The sequence below is a fragment of the Ambystoma mexicanum genome, chromosome 7q (genome assembly GCF_040938575.1).
Source record: "Ambystoma mexicanum isolate Mex_15411 chromosome 7q, UKY_AmexF1_1, whole genome shotgun sequence".
Taxonomy (NCBI): domain Eukaryota; kingdom Metazoa; phylum Chordata; class Amphibia; order Caudata; family Ambystomatidae; genus Ambystoma; species Ambystoma mexicanum.
Window position 1 is genome coordinate 301,574,277 of NC_090941.1, and position 21,004 is coordinate 301,595,280.

At 45.9% G+C, this 21,004-nt stretch overlaps 1 protein-coding gene across 12 annotated transcripts in view; it reads left to right on the forward strand.

Annotated features, from left to right (window-relative positions):
* MYCBP2 (MYC binding protein 2) overlaps window positions 1-21,004 on the forward strand; it is a 3,160,061-nt gene that overhangs the window by 811,527 nt on the left and 2,327,530 nt on the right. For all 12 annotated transcript variants that reach the window (XM_069639721.1, XM_069639717.1, XM_069639718.1 and 9 more), the window contains one exon: window positions 18,731-18,903. In XM_069639721.1, the coding sequence (XP_069495822.1) occupies window positions 18,731-18,903 (173 nt within the window). The remainder of the gene's footprint in view (window positions 1-18,730; window positions 18,904-21,004) is intronic.

Sequence of the window (21,004 nt, forward strand, 5' to 3'; positions counted from 1 at the left end):
CCGAGAGGAGCTCTAGGGGACGCGTTCGTGGTGGACTGGGAGTTTCCACTTCTGTATGCGTTTCCTCCAGTCCCCGTCATTCCTCAAGTGATCAGGAGGTTGAGGAGATTCCGGAAACCCATGATCCTAATTGCCACGGATTGAGCCAGGGGAACGTGGTACCCGGATCTTCTAGATATGCCCATCTATCCTCCGTTTCGTCTTCCTCAAAGAGAGGACCTTCTCTCGCAAGAGGGAGGTCAGGTTCTCCATCCAGATATCAGGACTCTCAAACTTCACGCTTGGTTTCTGAAAGGTTTCTGAAAGGTTGAGATACAAGGATTGGGACCTCCCGGATGACGTAATGGAGGTGTTGCTTTCAGCCAGGAGGCCAGCAACAAAATCTTTATACCGCTGCCGTTGGAACAAATTTTGCAGCTGGTGTAGAGATGAGACTATTGACCCTTATTCATGTAGTAGTCCGATGATGTTATCTTTCTTACTATATTTGGCAAATTCAGGCCTTCAAGTTGGCACAATCAAGGGTTACCTCGCTGCGCTGTCAATCTTTAAGCGCATGGCTGAGGAGCCTTCTTATTTCAAGTTGCCCATAGTCATTCAATTTCTGAAAGGGTTGACTGTCTTTCCCCCAACTCCTTTTCAAGTTCCCCTGTGGGATTTAAATCTAGTCTTAACATTTCTAATGGGTACTCCATTTGAACCTCTTCATTCCTGTCCATTAAGGTTTCTCACTCTTAAAACAGTCTTCCTAGTGGTTTTAACTTCTGCTAGAAGAGTGAGCGAATTACAAGCTTTATCTTGCAAACCTCCTCATACAGTCTTTCACAAGGATAAGGTAGTTCAAGTGAAGCCAAATTTCCTCTCAGAGGTGGTCTCAGAATTCCATATCACACAAAAAATAACCTTACATTCATTTTACCCTCCTCCTCATCTAGGGAAAGAGGAAGAGAGATTGCACAGGCTGGATCCAAGGCTTGCTGGATCCAAGGCGTGCCTTGAATTTCTACATTAACAGATTTGCAAGGATTAGACAAGCAGATCAGTTGTTTGTGGGGTATGCAGGATATAAACTAGATTTGCCTATCACGAAACCAACCATCTCAAGATGGATCATTTGAACTATCATAGAATGCTATAAATTAGCGGGGGAAAAAGCCTCCTCAACACCTCAGGGCTCATTTAACCAGGGGTATTCAAGGGTATTAACCATCCTGTACAAGGCAAAAACAGCACCTCAAAACGGAACTGAGCAACGGACACTGCGCAAGACTATTTATACCCATGGTGACGGCGGCGCCTATACGGAGGCTTTTGATGGACACCGACTCGAGGGATGTTGACGCGCAGCGCCCTCTACTGTGAAAAATGTTTCCGAGGCCAGCAAGCTGGAAGTGGATTTATCAAAGATAAGGAATACGTGGAAGGAACATCCAGTCGAAAGGTAGTTACAGTTGGTAAGTAACTTGTTCTTCTCTCTGGTAGATACACCACACTGATGCATGGAAAATATATACATTTATTATGTTACAGATATAGATCTATATCTGGTCAAATATGTATGTAACACAGTATTAAAGAATATATAGTATATTATGAAAGCAGCAAATAAATTGCGACTCTCCTCACCCCACTATGCTTGTGTGGGCCCACTATCTCAGAAAGGCACCCAGCACAAAATAAAAAGTTGGGTAGGACAACAAAAGCATCACACAGCCTAAATAAAGCAGATAAAATCCCCTAGGTCTTGAACACACTACTAGTATCCTAAAGAAACAAAGCACCCCTTTTCTATATTGTACGGCCTAGACCAGGGATCAGGACCTAACATGTATAGGTAAGAGGTAGGCATAAAAGGGAACCAGACCTTTATAACCTTAAAGGTAAATTGTGAATGCCAACAGCAACCACCACATTAGTTCAGCCCCACTAGGACATAATATTAAAATAGTACAAATGCACACATGATAATGTCAAACTGTGGGGTGGAAAACTATTTCTACACCGAGCACATGGCAAACTTTTTATCAACACTTACCAACATATTCCCTTACAGGAAAAATAGTTACAGTCCCTACAATTAATTGTTAAGCAATCATTCACCTTTGCAGTAGTGAAGAGTAGAAAATCCCTGATATTTACTAAAAATCAAATGCGCTAGGACTCCCTGACCCCCCCACCACCCTTGTCCAGGTGCAGTTTTAAACCCTCAAAACTCACTTTAGAGCTCCAGGGCAGGTAGAACATTACATTGGAGACAATATGTCTTTTTTTACTCAAGAGGAGTGTATTCTGTGCAAACAACCCCAGGGAGGACCAGAGGAGACCCCTCACAAGAGATCCAGAGGTTGGGGGTAGAACGAGAAGCCCCAGGAGAAGTTGCAGTAGAGCATGCAGGCAGTGTACGTCATTGGGGGAATAGCAGTTGAGTATCTCCACCAAAGAATTTTGGCCCCGAACCAGAGGTAACCCTGAGGGTGAGTTTCTAATGGATTGTGCCCTCCCACGGATTCCTCATCTTGGATATATCCATATCCTGCTTTGCCGTGTCGGAAATTTTTCGGCATCAGCTGTGTGGCATCGAGCTGATGTCCCTCGACGGTTACCATTCCCCGTCTGGATGTGTCATAGACAAGAGAATAAATGGCACTAATTGTGCCCGTTGCCTCAGTTACATTTTTTTCAGCATGCACAGCACGCTCTCAGCACGGTTCGACACGCCCCAGCGATTCTATCTAATGTCTTTACTTTTGAGTAATATTCACAATGTCTGCGCCAAAGACAGGCTTTAAGATATGTACAGACCATGACTCGAAGATGTCCATCACTGATCTGCATAGTATTTGCCTCTGGTGCCTCAGCAAAGATCACAAGGTCATAGATTGTGGCTCCTGCCAGTCAAAGACCAGTAATTCCTTACAAGGTAAAAACTCATCCTAGGTCAGTAAGTTTCAAAGTCTGCATTTTCTCCTTCGAAGAAAATCTTCTGAAGGAGGGAGTTCTATCGGAGACGAGTCACCAGAAAGGCCCAAGAATGCTATAAACATAAGCGTTCAAGATCCAGGAGCAACACCAGTCACTCTTCTTCATCACAAATAACCAGGGAGAGGAACACCAGATCGTGTGCGTTGCTTTTAAGCTGGCCAAGAGCTCCAGGAAGATCCTCCAGACTCTCAGGAAGCTTGACTGGCCGAGCCTGAGCCCCCTCAACAGAGTTTGGGACCCCAGATGCAAGGAAGCCCATCTCGACAGCCAGGAACCGCAGTGTTGCTATTTTCGGTAGACAAAAGGAGCTGAAAGACCAAAGTGCCACTTTTTTAAAGTTTGCCGGTTGCACGTGGTGACCGTCACATTGTAGTGCAGGAGTCCCCAGAAGTTCTCCCTCTTGTCCCCACGACTGAGCCCCAGGATCACCAGGATCTGCAGAGCTGCACAGGAACAGAAGTCATCTGCTGCACTTTTCTTCAGCCTAAAGGTACTGTGAAGTCTGAGAGACATCTGCAGAGCTGCTATGTGGAGGTCCACGCACATCTTCACAAGGTTCTACTGCATTGACTGGCATTGCAGGGAGGAGTCCCGAGTTGGCCAAGCGGTGCTGCGCAACCTGTTTGTTTGAGGTGAGTCTGTTCCAGAGTTGAGTGTTAATTGCTTCTGTTTAGCCTTGCTACCACCCGTGGTTGTGTATATGTACTGCTGTGAAATCGTTATTCATGAGCATGGATTCAAATGCGAACCCGCCTGCCTTCCCCTCTGTGGCTCTTCTTGGTTCAGACTGCCACTTTACGTGCTTACCAAATCTGAAGATGGCCACCAGGGGCGGAGTTTAGGGAGATGACTGTCATTGGATGAGGGCAGTATGACCCAGAGGACAGTGATTGGTTTAGAGGAGAACTACAGATTTTAAGTGAAAGAGAAACTTTTTTCTGTTACTGAGGATTCCCAGTCTGACGGAATATTCATAAGCATGTGAATCCATGGGAGACCCATTCTGGTGAACAATGGGTACAGGTAAGTAACATAAACCATATCCCACTCACCAATTGCTATAATGCCACCTGTTATGACGGGATCTAGCAGCCAGAATGAGGGACTGACTGATAATCATCCCAAAGGCTTTTTGGGTGCGCAAACTGGTTTCATCATTGGGGAAGGGTGCTCAAAACGGATGAAGGTGTTTATCGGGGGAAGACATCTAAGAATTTTAGTTTACACATGTTTTTTATTTAAAAGGAAATCATCTAGAAAATGTGTGTAATTTAACAATTTTAGAATCCCTTAAACAAGGGGAAGTGAGCATTGGAAAGAAAGGTGCTTTGGTAGTGCACACTGCTGCAACTCCTTTGGGGGATGGAGGCCCTGTTAAAGGCCTCCGTTAAGGCTTTCTATTAATTTCCCTGTCTGGCAATGGCTGCAAAGGGCACCCTTTTCTGTTTGCTACTATTAACAGAGTAGTCCTTGTCAAAGTCTACTCCTCTCTTAAACCTCCTGCCACTTCATTGATCTGGTCACCATCACTATTGAAGTAGAAAGCTCATCCTGGAACTTCACTAGGTATGGCCTGCATTTCACACAGCATTGTTGCTAGCGCTCATTCCTGTCAATACCATGATGCACTGCTCCACAGAAGTAGCCCAGCACCAACGTCACAGCACGACCAGTTTATGACTATACTGTTTCCGTCCCTGCAATGTCATATATCACGTTTCACTGTCTCAAGACCTGTAACACTTGCTTTCTTGGTTCACATCACATCTGCCTTTTAACTAGATTTTCGTGCACTTATAAAAATGGTATAACTGATGCTTATACATAGACACCTTGCTCCTTGAACATATTGCCTAACTTGCCTTTCCATATAGGCTGTACTCCTCTACCTTGACATGTCCACGCGGAAGATGTGATATCGATTGATCAAACACAAATTGGTCTTCAAAGAAAATTGGAAAATCTGTCCAGATATATTGAGGAAAACTATTTGGAAATTAACAAAACAAAAACACAAATCCTCGTACTAGACAGAGTGGGCAAAAAAAGCCAGACAAACCAAAACTGGTATCTAGATAAAACAAAAGTGGAAGTAGTGAGAAACTTCAAATATTTGGGAGTGACATTCGACAGCTCGGCCAGAGAAACCTCAATGCAAGATACGCTGTGGGAGAAAACTAAGCGGCTGACAGCTCAGACCAAACTAGTCAACAACAAATATGGAAAATGTTCACTCCTTCCTGCCATCCAATTTTACAGAACAAAAGTTGTGCCATCACTAATCTATGGGATGGACGCATCTGTAAACATGCCTCAAACCATCTGGAATAAACTCGAGGGGTACATCTGGAAGGCTACTTTGGGATTACCAAAATCATCACAAATGGCAGAAATCAGACGGGAACTGGGGCTAGTCTCCTTGGCAGGCCTAGTGGAACAAAGCGCGATGCTACTATCTCGAAAAATCCTAGTAGCAGACTCACTACCCATCTATAACATCATCGCGGAAGAACTGAGGAGTGAAAAATGTAATGGCCTAAACACATGGGTCGCTCGCCAATAATAAATATTGAACGTAGGTGGCCTGCTCGGAGGAGGACTTGAGACACAACCCACAAAGAGTGAAAAAAAGAATGGAACTAAAAGACTGGATTGACTCCCTCGAGAAAGCAAGCGCAAACAAACTGCTGATGCACCTTCCCCCGACCTTCAATAGAGTCAAAGAACCGCAAAACTATTGCATCAAATTTCCAAATAAAGCGCTACGGACCTTATTCATGAAAGCTAGACTGAACCTGCTCCTGACGCGTTAAATTATAGCAATCAGATAATCATTGGTAGAAACCGGATGCCGTTTATGCAAAAGACAAGACTGCCCTGAAACACTGAAACATCTTGTGCTGATGTGCCCAAAGACAATTCAGAATCGTAACTCCTACTTGACACCACTACTTATCGATCCTAGAACGGTAGACCTGGAGTGTCTCTGGAACGGATTGATATCTGGTGAAACCAGAAGATGGACAGTAGCAGCAGTGAAACTAATAGAACTGGCGCTAAAAATGACAATGCAATTTACAAATGAGCCGATGGGATTGCAACCAGCTCAACAACCTATGTAAACATTCATCAAGATCTCCTAGATATCTAACTAGTGGACTAATAATCCCTGAAATTTACACTTTAAGAGGATCTTCCTCTACATAACCTTGTAAAAATCTTTTTCTTAAAATTAAATTCAAGTAAAAAAAAAAAAATTAAATTATTTTGATATCCGCCGATTTGTTAGAGCGAAAAAAAAGAATGGTTAATTTGTTTGAATTTCGGCTGTATGAAAAAACAGCCGAAAATGTTGAATAAATTTACCATTCGGAGCCTTTATATTGAACAAGAGGAGCGGAGGTTGTAGGGGTGTCCCCTGCACCCTTGTTAACTCTAAAGGCAGCGGGGGTATAACAAAGAAAAACAAAATAAAAAGAGGACCCTTCACCACCGGTTCACATGCACGGAAGTAAAGGGAACCAGTGGTGTCGCAGAGAGATGCAGGAGATGGTGGTACAAATGGAGGTGTACTGCCCACAGGTAAATGAGGGGTGAGGTGATGATCAGAAATGTTCGGGGGAGTGAAAACCGAAAGTAATTTTCGCTTTTTCTCCCTCGAACATTTGTAATTAGTTTAATTCACGGTAATCTAATTATTTTGGAAGAGATGCTTTGGTGGCCTCTCACTGTCTACTTGTTTTTTTTTTTTTTCATTCTAAATCTGGCTGATTTGGCTGAAGTGAGTGGCGAACCAAAATGTTTGAGCTATGAAAAGTTAATTTGAGCCCATTGGTGTTTATAAGTTTTATATAGCATGTCTTCATGTAGAGGAGCTATTTGATAGGTTTTAAATGTGTGTATTAATTTAGTGATTATTTTCATATACATTTTATGATGATTTTATGAATTTCTGATAGAATTTTAATGACATTTATATGTAAGTTTGATTCTTTGGTGACATGTTGATGGACATTTTGTAATGAAAATATTCTTGTATTGTAAAGGTTGAAATTGTATTGGCCCTATACATAAAAAAAATCCAGTGGTCTAGTCCCAGTCCACATCAATGGTGCCAAAAAGTCTGCTACTGGGGCGGATGTGAAACTAGTAGTTGTCCCTCATTGGACGACTACTGGCTGTTTGAATAGTGCAAATCCTAACCATAGGTGGGCTTGGACTTGCTTCCAGTCTGGATTTTGCATAAGAGGACTCCTCCTGCAGATTCCTCAGATCTATGTTGGAGCCAAGAATCCTTGAGCAGCCCGTTGATGACCAGAGGACGACTTCTGTAGTGGCCCAGCAACCTTTACGGTGACTGGCCCGGTGAAGCCCTGCTCCTCTTCCTGATCTCCGAAGACATTCATCTGTGCTTCAGCACTTGGACTAGTGGGACCAACTAGTCTTGATGCTTTCTCGAGGATCCCGCCCTTCAGAGCCTTTGGGAGTGTCACTGGACTGCCTGGTCGACTGACCATCTGCCTCGTGGATGACCCACCAGAACTGTTGCCGTTCCACATTCAAGCTTGTAACTTTGGTGGTTGCCAGCAAGTGCCACAAGTCACCTTCTCCTTGAATTCTAGCTTCCTATTTTCAAGGAAACCTATCCTGGAGCCACTTCTGTGACTGCGACTGGAAGGACACCTGTGGTCGCCTGCAAACAGTGATCTTTACTTCCTCCATCCAGTGAAGTGTCTTGAAGAGGTCTGCATTGTTGCAATCTGCATTTCTTCAACAGGGATTCCATCTTGTAGTTCCACCTGACTGGAAGAATCCTTGGACTATAACCCCCTCATGGCCTCTCACTAGAACAAAGGATGGAAGACTGCACTCCCAACGACCCCCAAGTTGACCAGTCCTGATCCCTGGCGAAATCGGAGTCAGGGAGAGGGTGTTAATAATGTGATGAATCCTGTGGAATCCTCACAGAAACCCTACCGGAAGTCTCCTCCTAGGTGGCCAGGGGAAGGTGTTCAGTAAGAATTGGTGCACGCACACTGTGCGAGACTACACAAAACTTATCTGCTTGGTATTAGGTAACCCACCTTTTGGTATAGGTCTGTACTATAAGTTGGTAGTGTGACTGAGCAGCCAGGCCTATCTCAAGAGGGGTACATGTGAGCTGTAGAGCTGTACAGATGAAATCAGTCAATACAAGTAACCAAGTAGTATTTATTTACCCATAATTTTTAGTTAGACATCCTTTAAAAAAGGCAATTGTTTGTAACAGTCATGCAAACTTTGGAATCACTTTACAAAGTCAATAAAGTTGGTGAATGCTCTTTGGGGATGCTAATACATTTCTCCTACACCCCGAAGTGACTTCATTAACAAGGATAGTATTGCATTTATCTTGAACACCAACATACTTTTTAGACTGTGTTGTAGGAAGGAAGAAAGGACGGGTTAAGGAAATAGAAAGGTTAGAACATACTTTCTCATAACATGAAGACAGTTTGAATCCTCTAATGAAATCTAGGTAAGCCTGTCCCAGCAGTAATTGTTCATGTTACAACCAATGCAGAGACAAGCAATGCCAAAGTTAATAGATTAGAAGTGTGCCTTTACTGAGCCAGGACAGCCAAAGTCATTTGTACAAAGTATATAGTTCTGAGGCACTTCTTGGATACAGGCTTTCACAAAGTCAGATAGTTCAAGAAAATCACTGAAGGAACACAAGCTTTTAAGCCTGTGCAAGGGGAGTTGAAATCTGCTCAGAAAAGGTAAGCATGACAGTGCACGTCTAATGTGAGAAAACACGACTTAGGGCAAAAACGGAAGTACTCCAAGCCCCCAAAGTACCTCTGGTTTGAAGGTGATCCAGCTGGATTCCGTCTTGCTACAGCCAAGCAGTTCCTGGGCCTCAGTCGTGGGGACAAGAGGGAGGACGTCTGGCTCCTGCGATAGTACCCTGGAAAGGACTTCGACAGCTACGGATCTTTTTCGATTCAACGGCTCTTTGTAGTTTCAGCACCTCGCAAAGAGCACTGATGGAGAGCTAATCTCCCCGGTTGGAGTTTCCTTGCTCCTTCTTTCCTGCATTCTGGTGAGGGTACTCTGGATCAGGATTTTCTGCTTCTGGTGTGTCCTTAGGAAGCTCCTGGAGCTTTTGGCCAGATTCGTTCCGCGAAAGACTTACTCGGTTATGGACACTCGACCCCTGGCATTGGACTTCTGCAGCACTGGAGAGGCACAGCAGGTTGGGGATTGTGCCAAAGTGGAGTTTATCACGGGGCTAGTTGGTCCCACCAGCCCAACGGGAGAAGTTGTTCCGTCCAGAGCTTCTCTGTCGATGCGAAAAAGGTCAGCACAGCAGCAGGGCTTCACTGGGCACTTTGAGGTCCAGGAGGTTGTAACGGGCTTCTCTTCCCGATTTCTTCTTCGGATGTTTCTTCCAGTGGTCGACTCTGCCTGTAGTCCCAAGAACATCAGCTTTTAAGGTCATTCTCATTCATTCACAGCCCTAGGCTATCAATCACACAGCAGGGTGGTTGTTCTTACCGGACAGCCAGCCGACCTATCAGGACTGGTTTCGTTCAGGCACACCTAGAGACAATGGACAGGGTGGTTTCGGGACCCTCCCTCACTACCTGTCCTTCAAGACACACTGGAGCCAGCGGCGGGCTTCAGGGCTGAAGCCTGCCAAAGGCAAAACGCACAAAGGGCTCAAACCTGTCTCAACACACAGAGTAAAAGCCCAGAAAGACATCACAAACAGAAAATGGTGAAAAAAGCAGACGGGGGCCGTTTTGACAGAATGAGGGTTCAGCCTGCTGTTAAAACGCACACTGGTAGTAAAATGTAAACCACTGCCACCAGCCATTTAAAGTAGTGAGGGTAACAAAAAATGTTACATGAGAAAGTAGGATAAGGGGCTATTAAGTAACCCCCACGCACTCCACATAAGATGGTGTGTGCTGAACCTACAAAGTAAAAAGGTAAGTAAGATCAATTTCACCTTACTGTTCTTGGGAACAGTAGTTAACCCAAGAAAAGGTGTTAAAAAAAAAATGTAAACCTTTCTTTATTAAGTGCTTGACATTACAACAGGCGGGCGGGGGGAAATGGCAGTACACATCAGCACAATGATTTCATTTCAGTAGTTCATGCCCAACATCCCAACAACACCGACGGGAAAGCAGCACGAGCAGCAGAGGTTTTTGCAGAGATCAAACAAACAAGAGGGATAGGTGCAGAAGCAATCCAATTGTTATCCAATTATTCAGTGTCTGGATCATGACAGTGCAGTGCGGAAAGGGGGCCAAATATCAACCGGCTTGCAGCTCAATGATGAGGACCACCGTTCTTCCTGGTCGGAGGCCTGCGTAACAGCACGCAACCACTGCACCACCATGGGGTCTGCAGCTCGTAGGCACAGTAGTAATATGCAACAAACCGCAAGCAGCATACAGAGACTGGCAAGTAAGCGATAGCTACTTCATTGGAGTGTATGTTTGTGGAACAAACCAAATATCTTAGACCTGGTGTCACAGACCCCAGACCAGAACACCATCAGCCTCGGGCAATCCCATATCATGTGAAAGTATCTTGCCCCCCCTCTGCATGGCACCTAGGGCAGTGGGAAGATTGGTCGAGTCAGATACTGTGCAATCTAGTGGGGGTATAAGTGCCAAGAGCCCCAAAGTGAAAGCTGCTGTAGGCAGAAACACAACGCGGGTGTTTAGAAATGCCGCAGTGCTTCTCACTGCGGCAGCTTTTGTGTGGAGTCTCCTGGGCTATCCCAACCCTGAGGTAGTCCACGAGACTCCAAGCGAAAGCTGCCGCAGTGAGAAATACGTTTTGGATTTGTAAATGCTGCAGTATTTACAAATCCAAAAACATTGTTATTCTGACGGCGGCAGCTTTTGCTGGGAGTCTCCTGGACTCCCACAGGGTTGGGGGAGCCCAGGAGCGACCACGCGAAAGCTGCCGCTGTCAGAATAACAACGTTGTTGTATTTGTGATTGCCGTGGTTTTCCAACCACGGCATCACAAATGTAACAACGTTCTATTTTTAATTGCTGCGCCTCGGCTTTTTGCCTTATTTTTTGTTTTCTGTGCTTCCCTGGGCTTACCATCTTTGCGGATAACTGAGATGAGCGCCTGCAAAAAGGATTCTGGTGCTATTCCTGTTTGTAGAATGTGATTGAACGGGTCCACCATGAAGGGGAGGAGGAGACCAAGGAAAGTCTTGTAAAAACTTGCAGTGTACCCATCATTCCCGGGAGATTTTCCCCAGTGGTAGCCATTTAATAGCGTTCTCAATCTCCTCAGGGGTTATCAGGGACTCTAATGATTCAACTGTATCTCGTGTGAGTTTTGGCATGTTTACCCCATCCATGTAACAGTCAAAGTTCGACCCCCCCGGATGGCTTCAGACTTGTAGAGGCGCTCATAAAAGTTAGTGAAGGCCTCGGGAATACTTGTAGGTTCTGCAGGTGGAGAGTGGTATTCACTCTCTATGGCTGCATCCCACCGCTCTGCTCGTTGCCCCCTCAGCCTAGCGGCCAGGAGTGCATCAGCCTTGTCCTCTTTTTCATAGTGTTTTTGCTTGAGGAATTGGAGTGTGTGAACGACTAGGCCCGCCTCAAGATGCTGGAATTCCTCCCTCATTTGGACAGCTCCGGCCATCCTATCCCTCCTGCTCTCATCGTTGGACTGTGCCCGAAGATCTAACTCCGCAATCTCTTTTCAGAGTCTATTCTCTATTAAAGCCCTCTCTCTTCCTTTCCCTTCCCTCTCTGATCAATATGCCTCTCCAAGTCGCTTTCCTGTCCTCCCAGACTGTTTTTAGGTACCTCCCCTGTATCATTTCGCTCAAAATACTTGGAGATCTCTTTCGCCAGCTGCTCTTGAAAGACAGGGTGCTTCCTCAGTGACTCGTTACACCGCCATCTTGAATTTTTATGCGGCAGAGCTAGGAGGCTTATATCAGTGGTGACCATATCGTGGTCCGATCGGGGAGATCTGAGGCAGATGCTGCCTCCTTCAACCCTAAGGTGAGATATAGATAATCAATTCTTGTAAATGTAGAGTGTGGGGCCGAATAAAATGTGTAACCCGCACAGTGAGGGTGGAGCGGGTGCCATATATCCTGTAAACCATATAGGTCCAGCATTTTGATCACCTCAGTGCGACCTCCATCAGCCGGGTCATTAGAGGCTGGGTTGCCGGCTTGTCTGTTGAGTGCGGGATCTGCCCACATGTTAAAATCGCCCTCTAAGATGACCTCACCTTCGGTTACGAGCATAATCTTTGGAATCATGTGCTGGAGAAAGCGGGGCTGTGCCGTGTTGGGTGCATAAAGAGATGTGAGAGTAGTGTTGTGCAGTCTACCTACCAAAACTATGGCTCTTCCCCCCTATGTCCGACCAATTCTTCATGACTTCAAACTTGAGACCTTTTCTGACCAAGATCCCCACACCTGCTTTTCTAAAGGGGCCTGTCCCCCAATATTCATACCCCATTTTGGCGTACAGGACCTTTCGTTCCTCACCACGTGTGTACCTGGTCTCCTCCTAAATTCACGAGAAACCAACGACCGTTTTTTAGGCGAATTGAGTCCCTTAACATTTAGGGTGCCAGTTTAAAGAATCCGGGTTTGCCCGCCAAGCTATCATCTGTCATAGGCATAGTCGCTGTTTGGATGTTCTTCTACAGGCCCTACGTAGTAAACTATCAACCTGAAATTTGTGCTTCCGCACGACCCAGTACAGTTACCCGCCATGACTAATTCCCTCCCTTCCCTCCCAACCTCCCCCGCCCTCCATTGCGGCGTCCGATCTAGCTGGGTTAACCTCACCCAGTTAGTCTCGGACCACCAGTGAAGACCATACCTTCTTATGGTCTGTTTGAATAACTCTTCAAATAGAAATTAGCCCCTCCTGATACCCCCCACCCCCCGCCCCTCAATTCACACCATTTGCTGTCCCATGGTAGTCTTACTTTTTGGCGGTTTTATCAGTCTTGTTCATCGCCTGGCTTTGCTAGACTTCAAGAAAGGAGCTCTTTATTGGGTGAGAAACAAAGAATCGTCCTCTCGGGTCGACGTCACCACATCATCGTTGGTTTCCTACAAAGAGTTCATTGTACAGTGAGTTGTCCTCTCGGGCTGACCTTTTTAACAGCATCGTCAATTTAATACAAATAATTCAATGTTCCATGTTGGAGGATGCATTCATCCTTCTAAACTTTCGTGAGCCTGGCATCTTTCTGCGCCTCGGTCCTTTTGATCTTCCACTTTCTGTCGCCCTTAATTCCATCTTCAGGGGCTGATCCTCCCTCTTGCTCTCCAACCAATTCTGTTAAGCAACCGCCAATGTCTTTTTCGGTTTTCAGTTTTATCGTACTCCCCTCCCATTCAAAGGTTAGTGAGAAGGGGTATCCCCACCGATATCGTATTGCTTTCTCTTTCAGGAATCTGGTGATTGGGAGGCATTTCCTTCTCCTGGCCAAGGTAAGAGAGGAGAGGTCTTGATAGATGGGTACACTTGCCCCTTCCATGAGGATCTGCGTTCTGCGTCTCTCCCTTTCGAGGACACAAGCTTTGTCTGCGTAATTGTGCAATCGAGCCAGTATCGTTCTCGGGCCCCCATCTGATTCGCCTGCGCGATGGATGCGATCGTGTTTAGGTTCATCCATGGAGTCGTCCTCGAATAGTAGTTTAATCAGCGTGTGCAGTGTTCTTTTAAAGTTGAGCTCTGTTTCCCCCTCTCTTTCAGGGGCGCCCCAAAAACGCGTATGTTGTTGCGTTGCTCGCGATTCTCGAGGTCATCAACTTTAATGCAAAATTCCTCCAGCCTCATTTCAAAATCTGCAATACTGACGTCTTTGTGTTTCCATCGTGGACAAGGAGGTCTGGTTATGGTCCACTTCCTCCAGCCTCTCCTCCATTTTGTCAATCCTATGGGTTATTTTATCTATCTTCCCACTAATATCAGCTCTCATACTCTTCATTTCGGATAGTAGGTCGGCGACGTCTGCCTTGGTTGCAGCAGCTTCTGGTTCGGTGGATGCCATAACGGTGTTGGGAAGAGGAGCGTTGAATGTATGATGTTGGGAAAATGCATAGGGTGCAAGCTTTTCTTTGATGTTCATATGCACAGAGTTCACAGTGCTTCGGAGTGTGGTATAGGAGACATGCAAATGCACTTCAAGACTTGATCTGATGTCCTCCTCCTTCGTGGGATGAAGTGGACACACAGCCGTATAAAAAAGGGCTCAACCTTCTCAGTAGCGTGGGGAGTCGAGGGCAGTGAAGGATATCGGCCCTCCCTCTTCAGTCACCGTGGCTGTTGAGAGAGACAGTAGGTTTTTGTACGTGTTTGTCGTGCCCCAGTGGGTGTGCGCCTGTTCTTGGCAGTGGGTGAGGTCCAACAGTGCCACCAAGGTCCTCCAGGGGCCGAGTGAAGTATAGTTTATGGTCCGTGCTGTTGTTTGTGAGGGCGCCTGCACTGTGGAATCAAGATGCAACCCTTCTCTAAGTGCTTCCGTAGGGGTGCATGTAGAGGTGTCCCAATCGCCAGGGAGCTATGCACCTTCCTAGGTTGCTCCTACGGTCTCATCGAGCAGCGTTGTGGACCGCGCAAGGTTTCTGAGAAGGTGTGAAAATGCCTCTGTGTCGTCGGGTGCAGTGCCAGTCACCTGCGATCTTCCTTTGTTTCTCATTGTTTGTGCTGTGTTCATGGATGATCTCGGGACCCTTCCTGTGTGTTGATTTGAGGCTGTGAGACTCGGTCACGAACGAACTGAGGATGGATGTCTTCAGACTGTTTCCGGGATTGAGGTGCTGGGAAAATGCATTTATCTAATGTGTGATGTGACTCCCAAGATTGTGATGCTGCAGTGCTCTCTTCTGGTCTTTTACTAGGGCAAATTTGTCTGGGTTTCCTATTACCTCCTTCCCCCTCTCAGATGTGGCAGAGCGAGGGTTTGTGCTTGCACTGGGTAGTATGATCCGTGGAGGTATTGGTCCGTTTCCTTCCTTTTTTATGCCACTTTGTGGATCCAGAAGGGGTTCAGAACTGAGGCACATCAAAGGTTACCATGACCCAATGTCACCAGAAGCTCAATTCTCAGGGGGGGGGGGGGTGTATTACATGAAGGGCTCCTGCAATGTGACTGAAGAAAAGCAGCTTTCTTCGAGGACGATCAGTTCTCGCCTGTGCAATATAGTGCCTTGCCTGCAGTTTAAGGCTAGCGTAGGAGGGTTTTTAGAGGTGTACCCTGTGGGGTTGCAATCGACGTTCGTGCGCCTCCTGGGCACCTCTGTGCTTTCAGTGTGCGGGGCAAGCGTGTAGTTTTCACCACCTAGGGCGAGGTTTGCCCACGCTGCGGAGCACACTCCTGTGTAAAGATGCGTGCTATTCGGTCCCCGCTTGCCAGGCGGGCGATCCAGCCTCCAGGGAGGAAAGGGGTAAGGGGGGGACCCGGCAGACCTCCTATCAACAGATCCCCAGGGGGGGTGTTAGGTTGCGGGTTACGGGTTGTGTGAGCTAAGTCAGAGCCCCCTTCCTCACCTTCGCTGCGTTCTGAGGCTGTAGTTTCCCACTGTGGCTCTGGGTGAAAGCCAGCCTACTTTTAGATTGGAGGTACAACTCTGATCTCCTCTGCAGACAGGCTACAGCCTACTTCAACACCTGGCAACGGGCCGGAGTGGTCCTGACGCAGGATGTAAACTGCAGCCTCTGGTGGAATCACACATGTCGGGAAGAGGGTCTACGTGCCTGTTGGCTTTTAAGGGCGTGCGGTCCAGGACCAAATGTGCTGTGCGAGCGGCCCGGGGTCAGCCGCACTCGCAGGACGTCACGTCGATGCCTCTGCTTTGCGATCGCCTCTGAGGGAGGATCTTCTCCTTCTTCGTACGCTTGGTGATTAGGAAGTCTTCTGGTGTCCACTATCCCTCGGGCAATGCAGGGCGGCATGCCGCTGGGGCTGAATCTGCTCAATGCAGGCGGAGCAGTGCGGGGACAGGGAGCTCACCTTCACGGAACCCAGCCTTTTACGATTCCCTTTTCTCTCGGCCCGCCAAAGTCTCCGCTCTCAATCCAAGAATTGCGCCGGGTGGTTTATAAGACTGAGGCTCACTTAGTATTTCGAATTGATTCCCCAGTTCGACCGCAGGGCCAAACGGTTTCACGTGCGCCGGTGTGCGTTTCACTTTCATTTAGCTGTGGCCTGGGACACCGTCAATGGCACATGGCGATTTCTACAGGAATTCTTTGCCGATTTTCGCTGGGTTTTCTTCAGCAGGCAGGGATCTGGGGGGCACATTCATACAGCCCTGACCCACTTTTTGTCCATGTGGGGGTGGGGGGGGGGGTGTCCAGAAGCGGGGGCTCAAACCGATTCACGGACCATGGAGGCAGAGCTCACACTGAGAGAGAGATCATCCATGCACCCCCTGGTGTCCAGTACTAAGCCTCTTTTTAACCTCCTAGACGCACAGGGTATAGTCTACGCCAACTGCGCTGACGACACCCAAATCCTCCTCCCCTCTCAGGCAACTATACTCGTGACTCTGCCTTGCTAAATTCCACATATGCCACCATCCAAGCCTGGATGGCGACCCACGGCCTTTGTCTCAATGATGAGAAGATAGAGATACTCCTGGTTGGGCCTCATCCTGTACTAAAAATAAACTTGTCCCGGACTACACAGCCTTCAACATCGATGGCACCAAGGACACTGTCTTATCCGCCGTGAAGACCCTAGGAGTCTACCTAGACGCCACCCTCTCCTGCCAATTAAATGCCTTATTCTCATCAGCAGCATACTCCACCAAACTCCTTATTGCGGACAGACTCTACCTCTCAGTAGATGGCTGCCTAACCATTGCCCGGACAGTTGTAGGTGCTAGGTTGGATAACTGCAACAGAGCCCTCAAAACCTGGTTGTTTGCATAATCTCTGTCATGACTGACCCACCCCTTGCACCTTCTCTGTAACTCATGTGAAAGAAACCTTGGTTTATGAAGCCTGTATGTTTCATATACCTCTGTTAAGCTTTCAATTAAGAAGTTGATTGCCTACGGGCTACATGTAACTGGTTTCCACAAGCGCTCTGCTTGAGGGTTTGCGTGTGCTATATAAATGCAAAAAGTGCAAGGGACAGATTCCTTTGATTCAAGTGTTTGTCTTTAGTTTCCTTTTGATAGGCAGGAAAATCCTCTTTAGGTTAGGGATAGCAAGGCATTTGTCATACCCTTTTGAGTTAATAAAATGGCTGATTGTGAAAGCCTTTTGCCAAGCTGTTCGCCTCACATTTCTGACCCCTCACATTAAGCATAACTGTGCCTCTCCTCCCCTATTCTCTGTAGAATAACATTGGAACCAATTCCCTTCGGCCATCTCCCTCTTACCTACCTTTGGTCATCAAATCTAGGTCACAAGTCCTACACCTTGATTAGCCTTGCGTCTGGAAAAAAGAGGAGCTTGCCTGTCTTCTGGTAAATTGTTGTTGAACTTTTAAATAGTTTGAAACTATTCTGAGTCACCGCCAAGGGTTTATTCAATTTCTAGAGAGAACCCATACATGTGAGAAACCTTGTGTTGGAATATGTGACCTTTTGGCACTAGGCCCCATACGTTTCAGGGAATTAAACTTGTGACTGGCTCTCAACATTTGAAATGAATCTGCATTACTTACCTGTTTTACATGGATGGTTATTTGATGTATAGTGAATGAACATACTGTTGATTGTATATATTTGTATTGTAGAGTATTGTGTAATAATGCTACCTTCCAATTTCATTTTTCTGTGTTTCAGTAAAGGCCTAAATGAATAACTATTTTTATAACTGTCTAAGCTGAATTATTATTATCCCGTGTGGACTAATTGAGGGCCGCTGACCATGCTTGCACTCTCATGGGACTAAGCCTTGACTGCTCTCCACACTAATTTAGTTTTTGGCTAAACTCTGAGCTCCCTGTTCACAATAACTAAGGTGGCCTCCTATAATCTGTCACCAGGGTTGATTTTAGAAATACATCTTAACAGCTACCATGGAACCATATAATCAAAAAGGGTTGCTGTGGCAGAGGGACTTCAGTAGAGATGCCTCTCAGCACATAGAGGGCTGATATCCTAAAGGGGCAGGGGGGTAAAAACTTTAGGGGTTTCTTAAATGGGACAGCAGCCCCCAAAATGGAATTCTGCCCCAAAGCTAACCATCATAGTTTCTGGATAGATTGCATGACGAGCTAAAATCTGTTGGGCACATTACATTTATTCCATCACGTATTCATCCTCCTTTCATCTGGATAATCCTTAGTAACTTTACTCTCTGAAAATAATTATTTTTCTCTTTGCATGGTGAAAAATGTCAAGTTGCTAGCCAGTCACTCGTTCCTATACATTAATGTGATTTCCCCACATTTTCCACACTGTTTTTTTCGTCAAGATTACAGTTTTACTTGCCAATTGCTGTTGACTAGGGCATATTTTGTGGCCTGCTCTTTGTGCAAGACGCTGAATGTCATTGTTACAATGGTTATCTGATGTTTATCAATTATGTCCCTCCAATTTGTTAGCAATTGGTTGTGTGGTATAGTAAATGGCCCTTCCTTTCAATGTGTACAAACCGTTTCGACAGTAAACTATTTGAGTGACTGATTTGATAGAAAATGTGAAGTCACATGGTCCAAACCGTTTAAATACCATAGTGGATGTCTGACTTAAATAGGCAGTATTTTCTTTCCACTGTGGCAGATTCCAGACAAGCTCAAGAGAACTTTGGTGTTACAATGCAGTTGTTGCCGACTCCAGACTTCCCTCAGCATTGGACATGCAATCGAGATGCAGCATTCTCAGCCCAGAGCTTGCTTTGCCAACTGGATCAAAAGCACTAACCACCAGGTCTCATGCAGCACTTCACATTCTAGGTATGTCAGAGATCCTTGATTAGCTCTGTTTAAAGGTGTTCCTTCTTTGTCTTTTTCTTTAGCTGTGCCTCCAAGCAACAAATATAATTATGCTTGGAGCGAACAATATTTTAACTTGTGTCAGCAGATGGCTTTGGATCCCACTCCTGTGAAAATCATTTGTCATATTCGGGAAAACTGAGCATCACAATAGTCTTACACTTTAAAATACTCTGTGTGAGAGGGGTGGGCATGAGGTATTGGTATTGTCAGCAAGATTGTACAAAGAATGTTGCTGTTTTTTGCCGAATCCATCAACAATTAAGCTGTCCACATAAGTTTTGAGATAAAATGAGATGGATGCCTTTGACCACGTTGGCACTGTTGAGGGACTGGTATTAGTGTTGTAAAATTTCTTGGGTGTTTGTGGGTCTTGTTAGTCTGTGGTAACGCAAAGAGGACATGGGGCTTTGTCACAGGCCAGGCCGCATACGGACGTTTCCCCAGCACTGACTAGGAATGCTTATAGGTGTCCGGTTGCAGGACAGGTCCCTTGACCACTTTTTCTTGGCATTGATTGTGTATTTGCTTGTCGTGTTAATGTGTCTGCGGGATGTTGCGTGCATTGTAGATGATGCTGTATTCTGTAAAATGTCTGTGCAATGTGAGGTGAGGTGGGGTGTTTAGTAGGTTGGCCTGTACACCACGATTAATTGTAGAGAAGGAAGAATGTCGGCCGGGTGATAACGGTTGCTGCCACAAAGCCTATGTCGAGCCTCCACAACCAAGTGCTACGAAGATCATCTGCTGGGCATCCCTATGACCGAGTCTGACCACTTGCTCCCGCCAAACGTTCCTCCTCCAGCCACCAACGCCAGAGTCCAGAACTAGAGCTGCTGTCATCTAACCATGGGGACTCGCCGGTGACATTCTTGTTCTTCATAGAAGGTACTGTCTCACTCCTGGGTGCTTAACTACGCAATTGTTATACTGCTATTCGCTCCTCCTGAGCTTGTAGTCTCGTTGGGGTGGACAAACCAACCATGTTCTCCGAGGCATTAGGAAATCCGTCCTTTTGGCTGAAATCCTTCAGGTGGCCTACCCAGTCCCCCTGAACTCTTTGAATCCAATGTCATTACTTACTTGCTACGAAAAGCATCATCTGTGAATTTGACAGTGTCTGCCTTCCTTTGTTCTGCCACCCATGGGCCACTGGTTCCCCAGTGCCCCCATCTGACTTTGGAGACTCTTAATTCCCCAGATAGGGTTAGTCTTCTAAAATATAGGCCTACACAAAGTTATCAAACTTACCAGATTAGTAAATGTTGGTGGTTGAATGTTTGCTAACCTGAAGCTACTCTTGATACTTACCTGTTTCTCATTGTTAGGACTCTTTTTTTTAAAGTCCACCCAAAGGGTCTGTACCACCTAGTATTATGGTAGCAATGATAGAGCAGCCAGTCTTATCATAGGAGGGAGAGAGGGCTGCAGGAAGGTACGTAGAGCGTGTAGCATACATATGGTCCAAAGAAACACTTATACAATGATGTATTGTAAAAATAATGGTTTATTTTATATATTCACACCGGCAAAGAGCATTCTTTAAAAAGGTAAGTGTTAGGACTGATTTTCTATACTCTGGCCTGGTGGACAGATGTATAGAAGGTCAACCGATATTGTGAAGGGGACAACTCTGGGGAGCTGTAGCCAAACCAGTTGAAGGTTAGCAGTGATGAGCGGTCTAGGATAAGTCTTAAGAGGTGGTGAGCGTGTAAAGGATCCACAATGAGTACACACAATGGGAATCACAAATTACACTTAGACAGTATGTATACAAATATTTATTTATGGCCAAATATCACTATTAAAAATGACTACTAACAAGTAGAAGTATCTCACAACACTAATAATACATTACATATATACAGTCACTACAGTAGGGCATAATACACTGTAAATTAAAGTGCAGATTAGTTTTATGTACTACAGGTTCACCGAGAATTAACCCTAACTTCAAATGTCCTTTCCTAGGTTGTCTGGGGCCTTATTCCCAAAAGTTTAGGAAAGTTCGGACACAGTTTGTGATGCAGAAAAAACGAAGGTAGGGTCTCTGGTGTCCAGT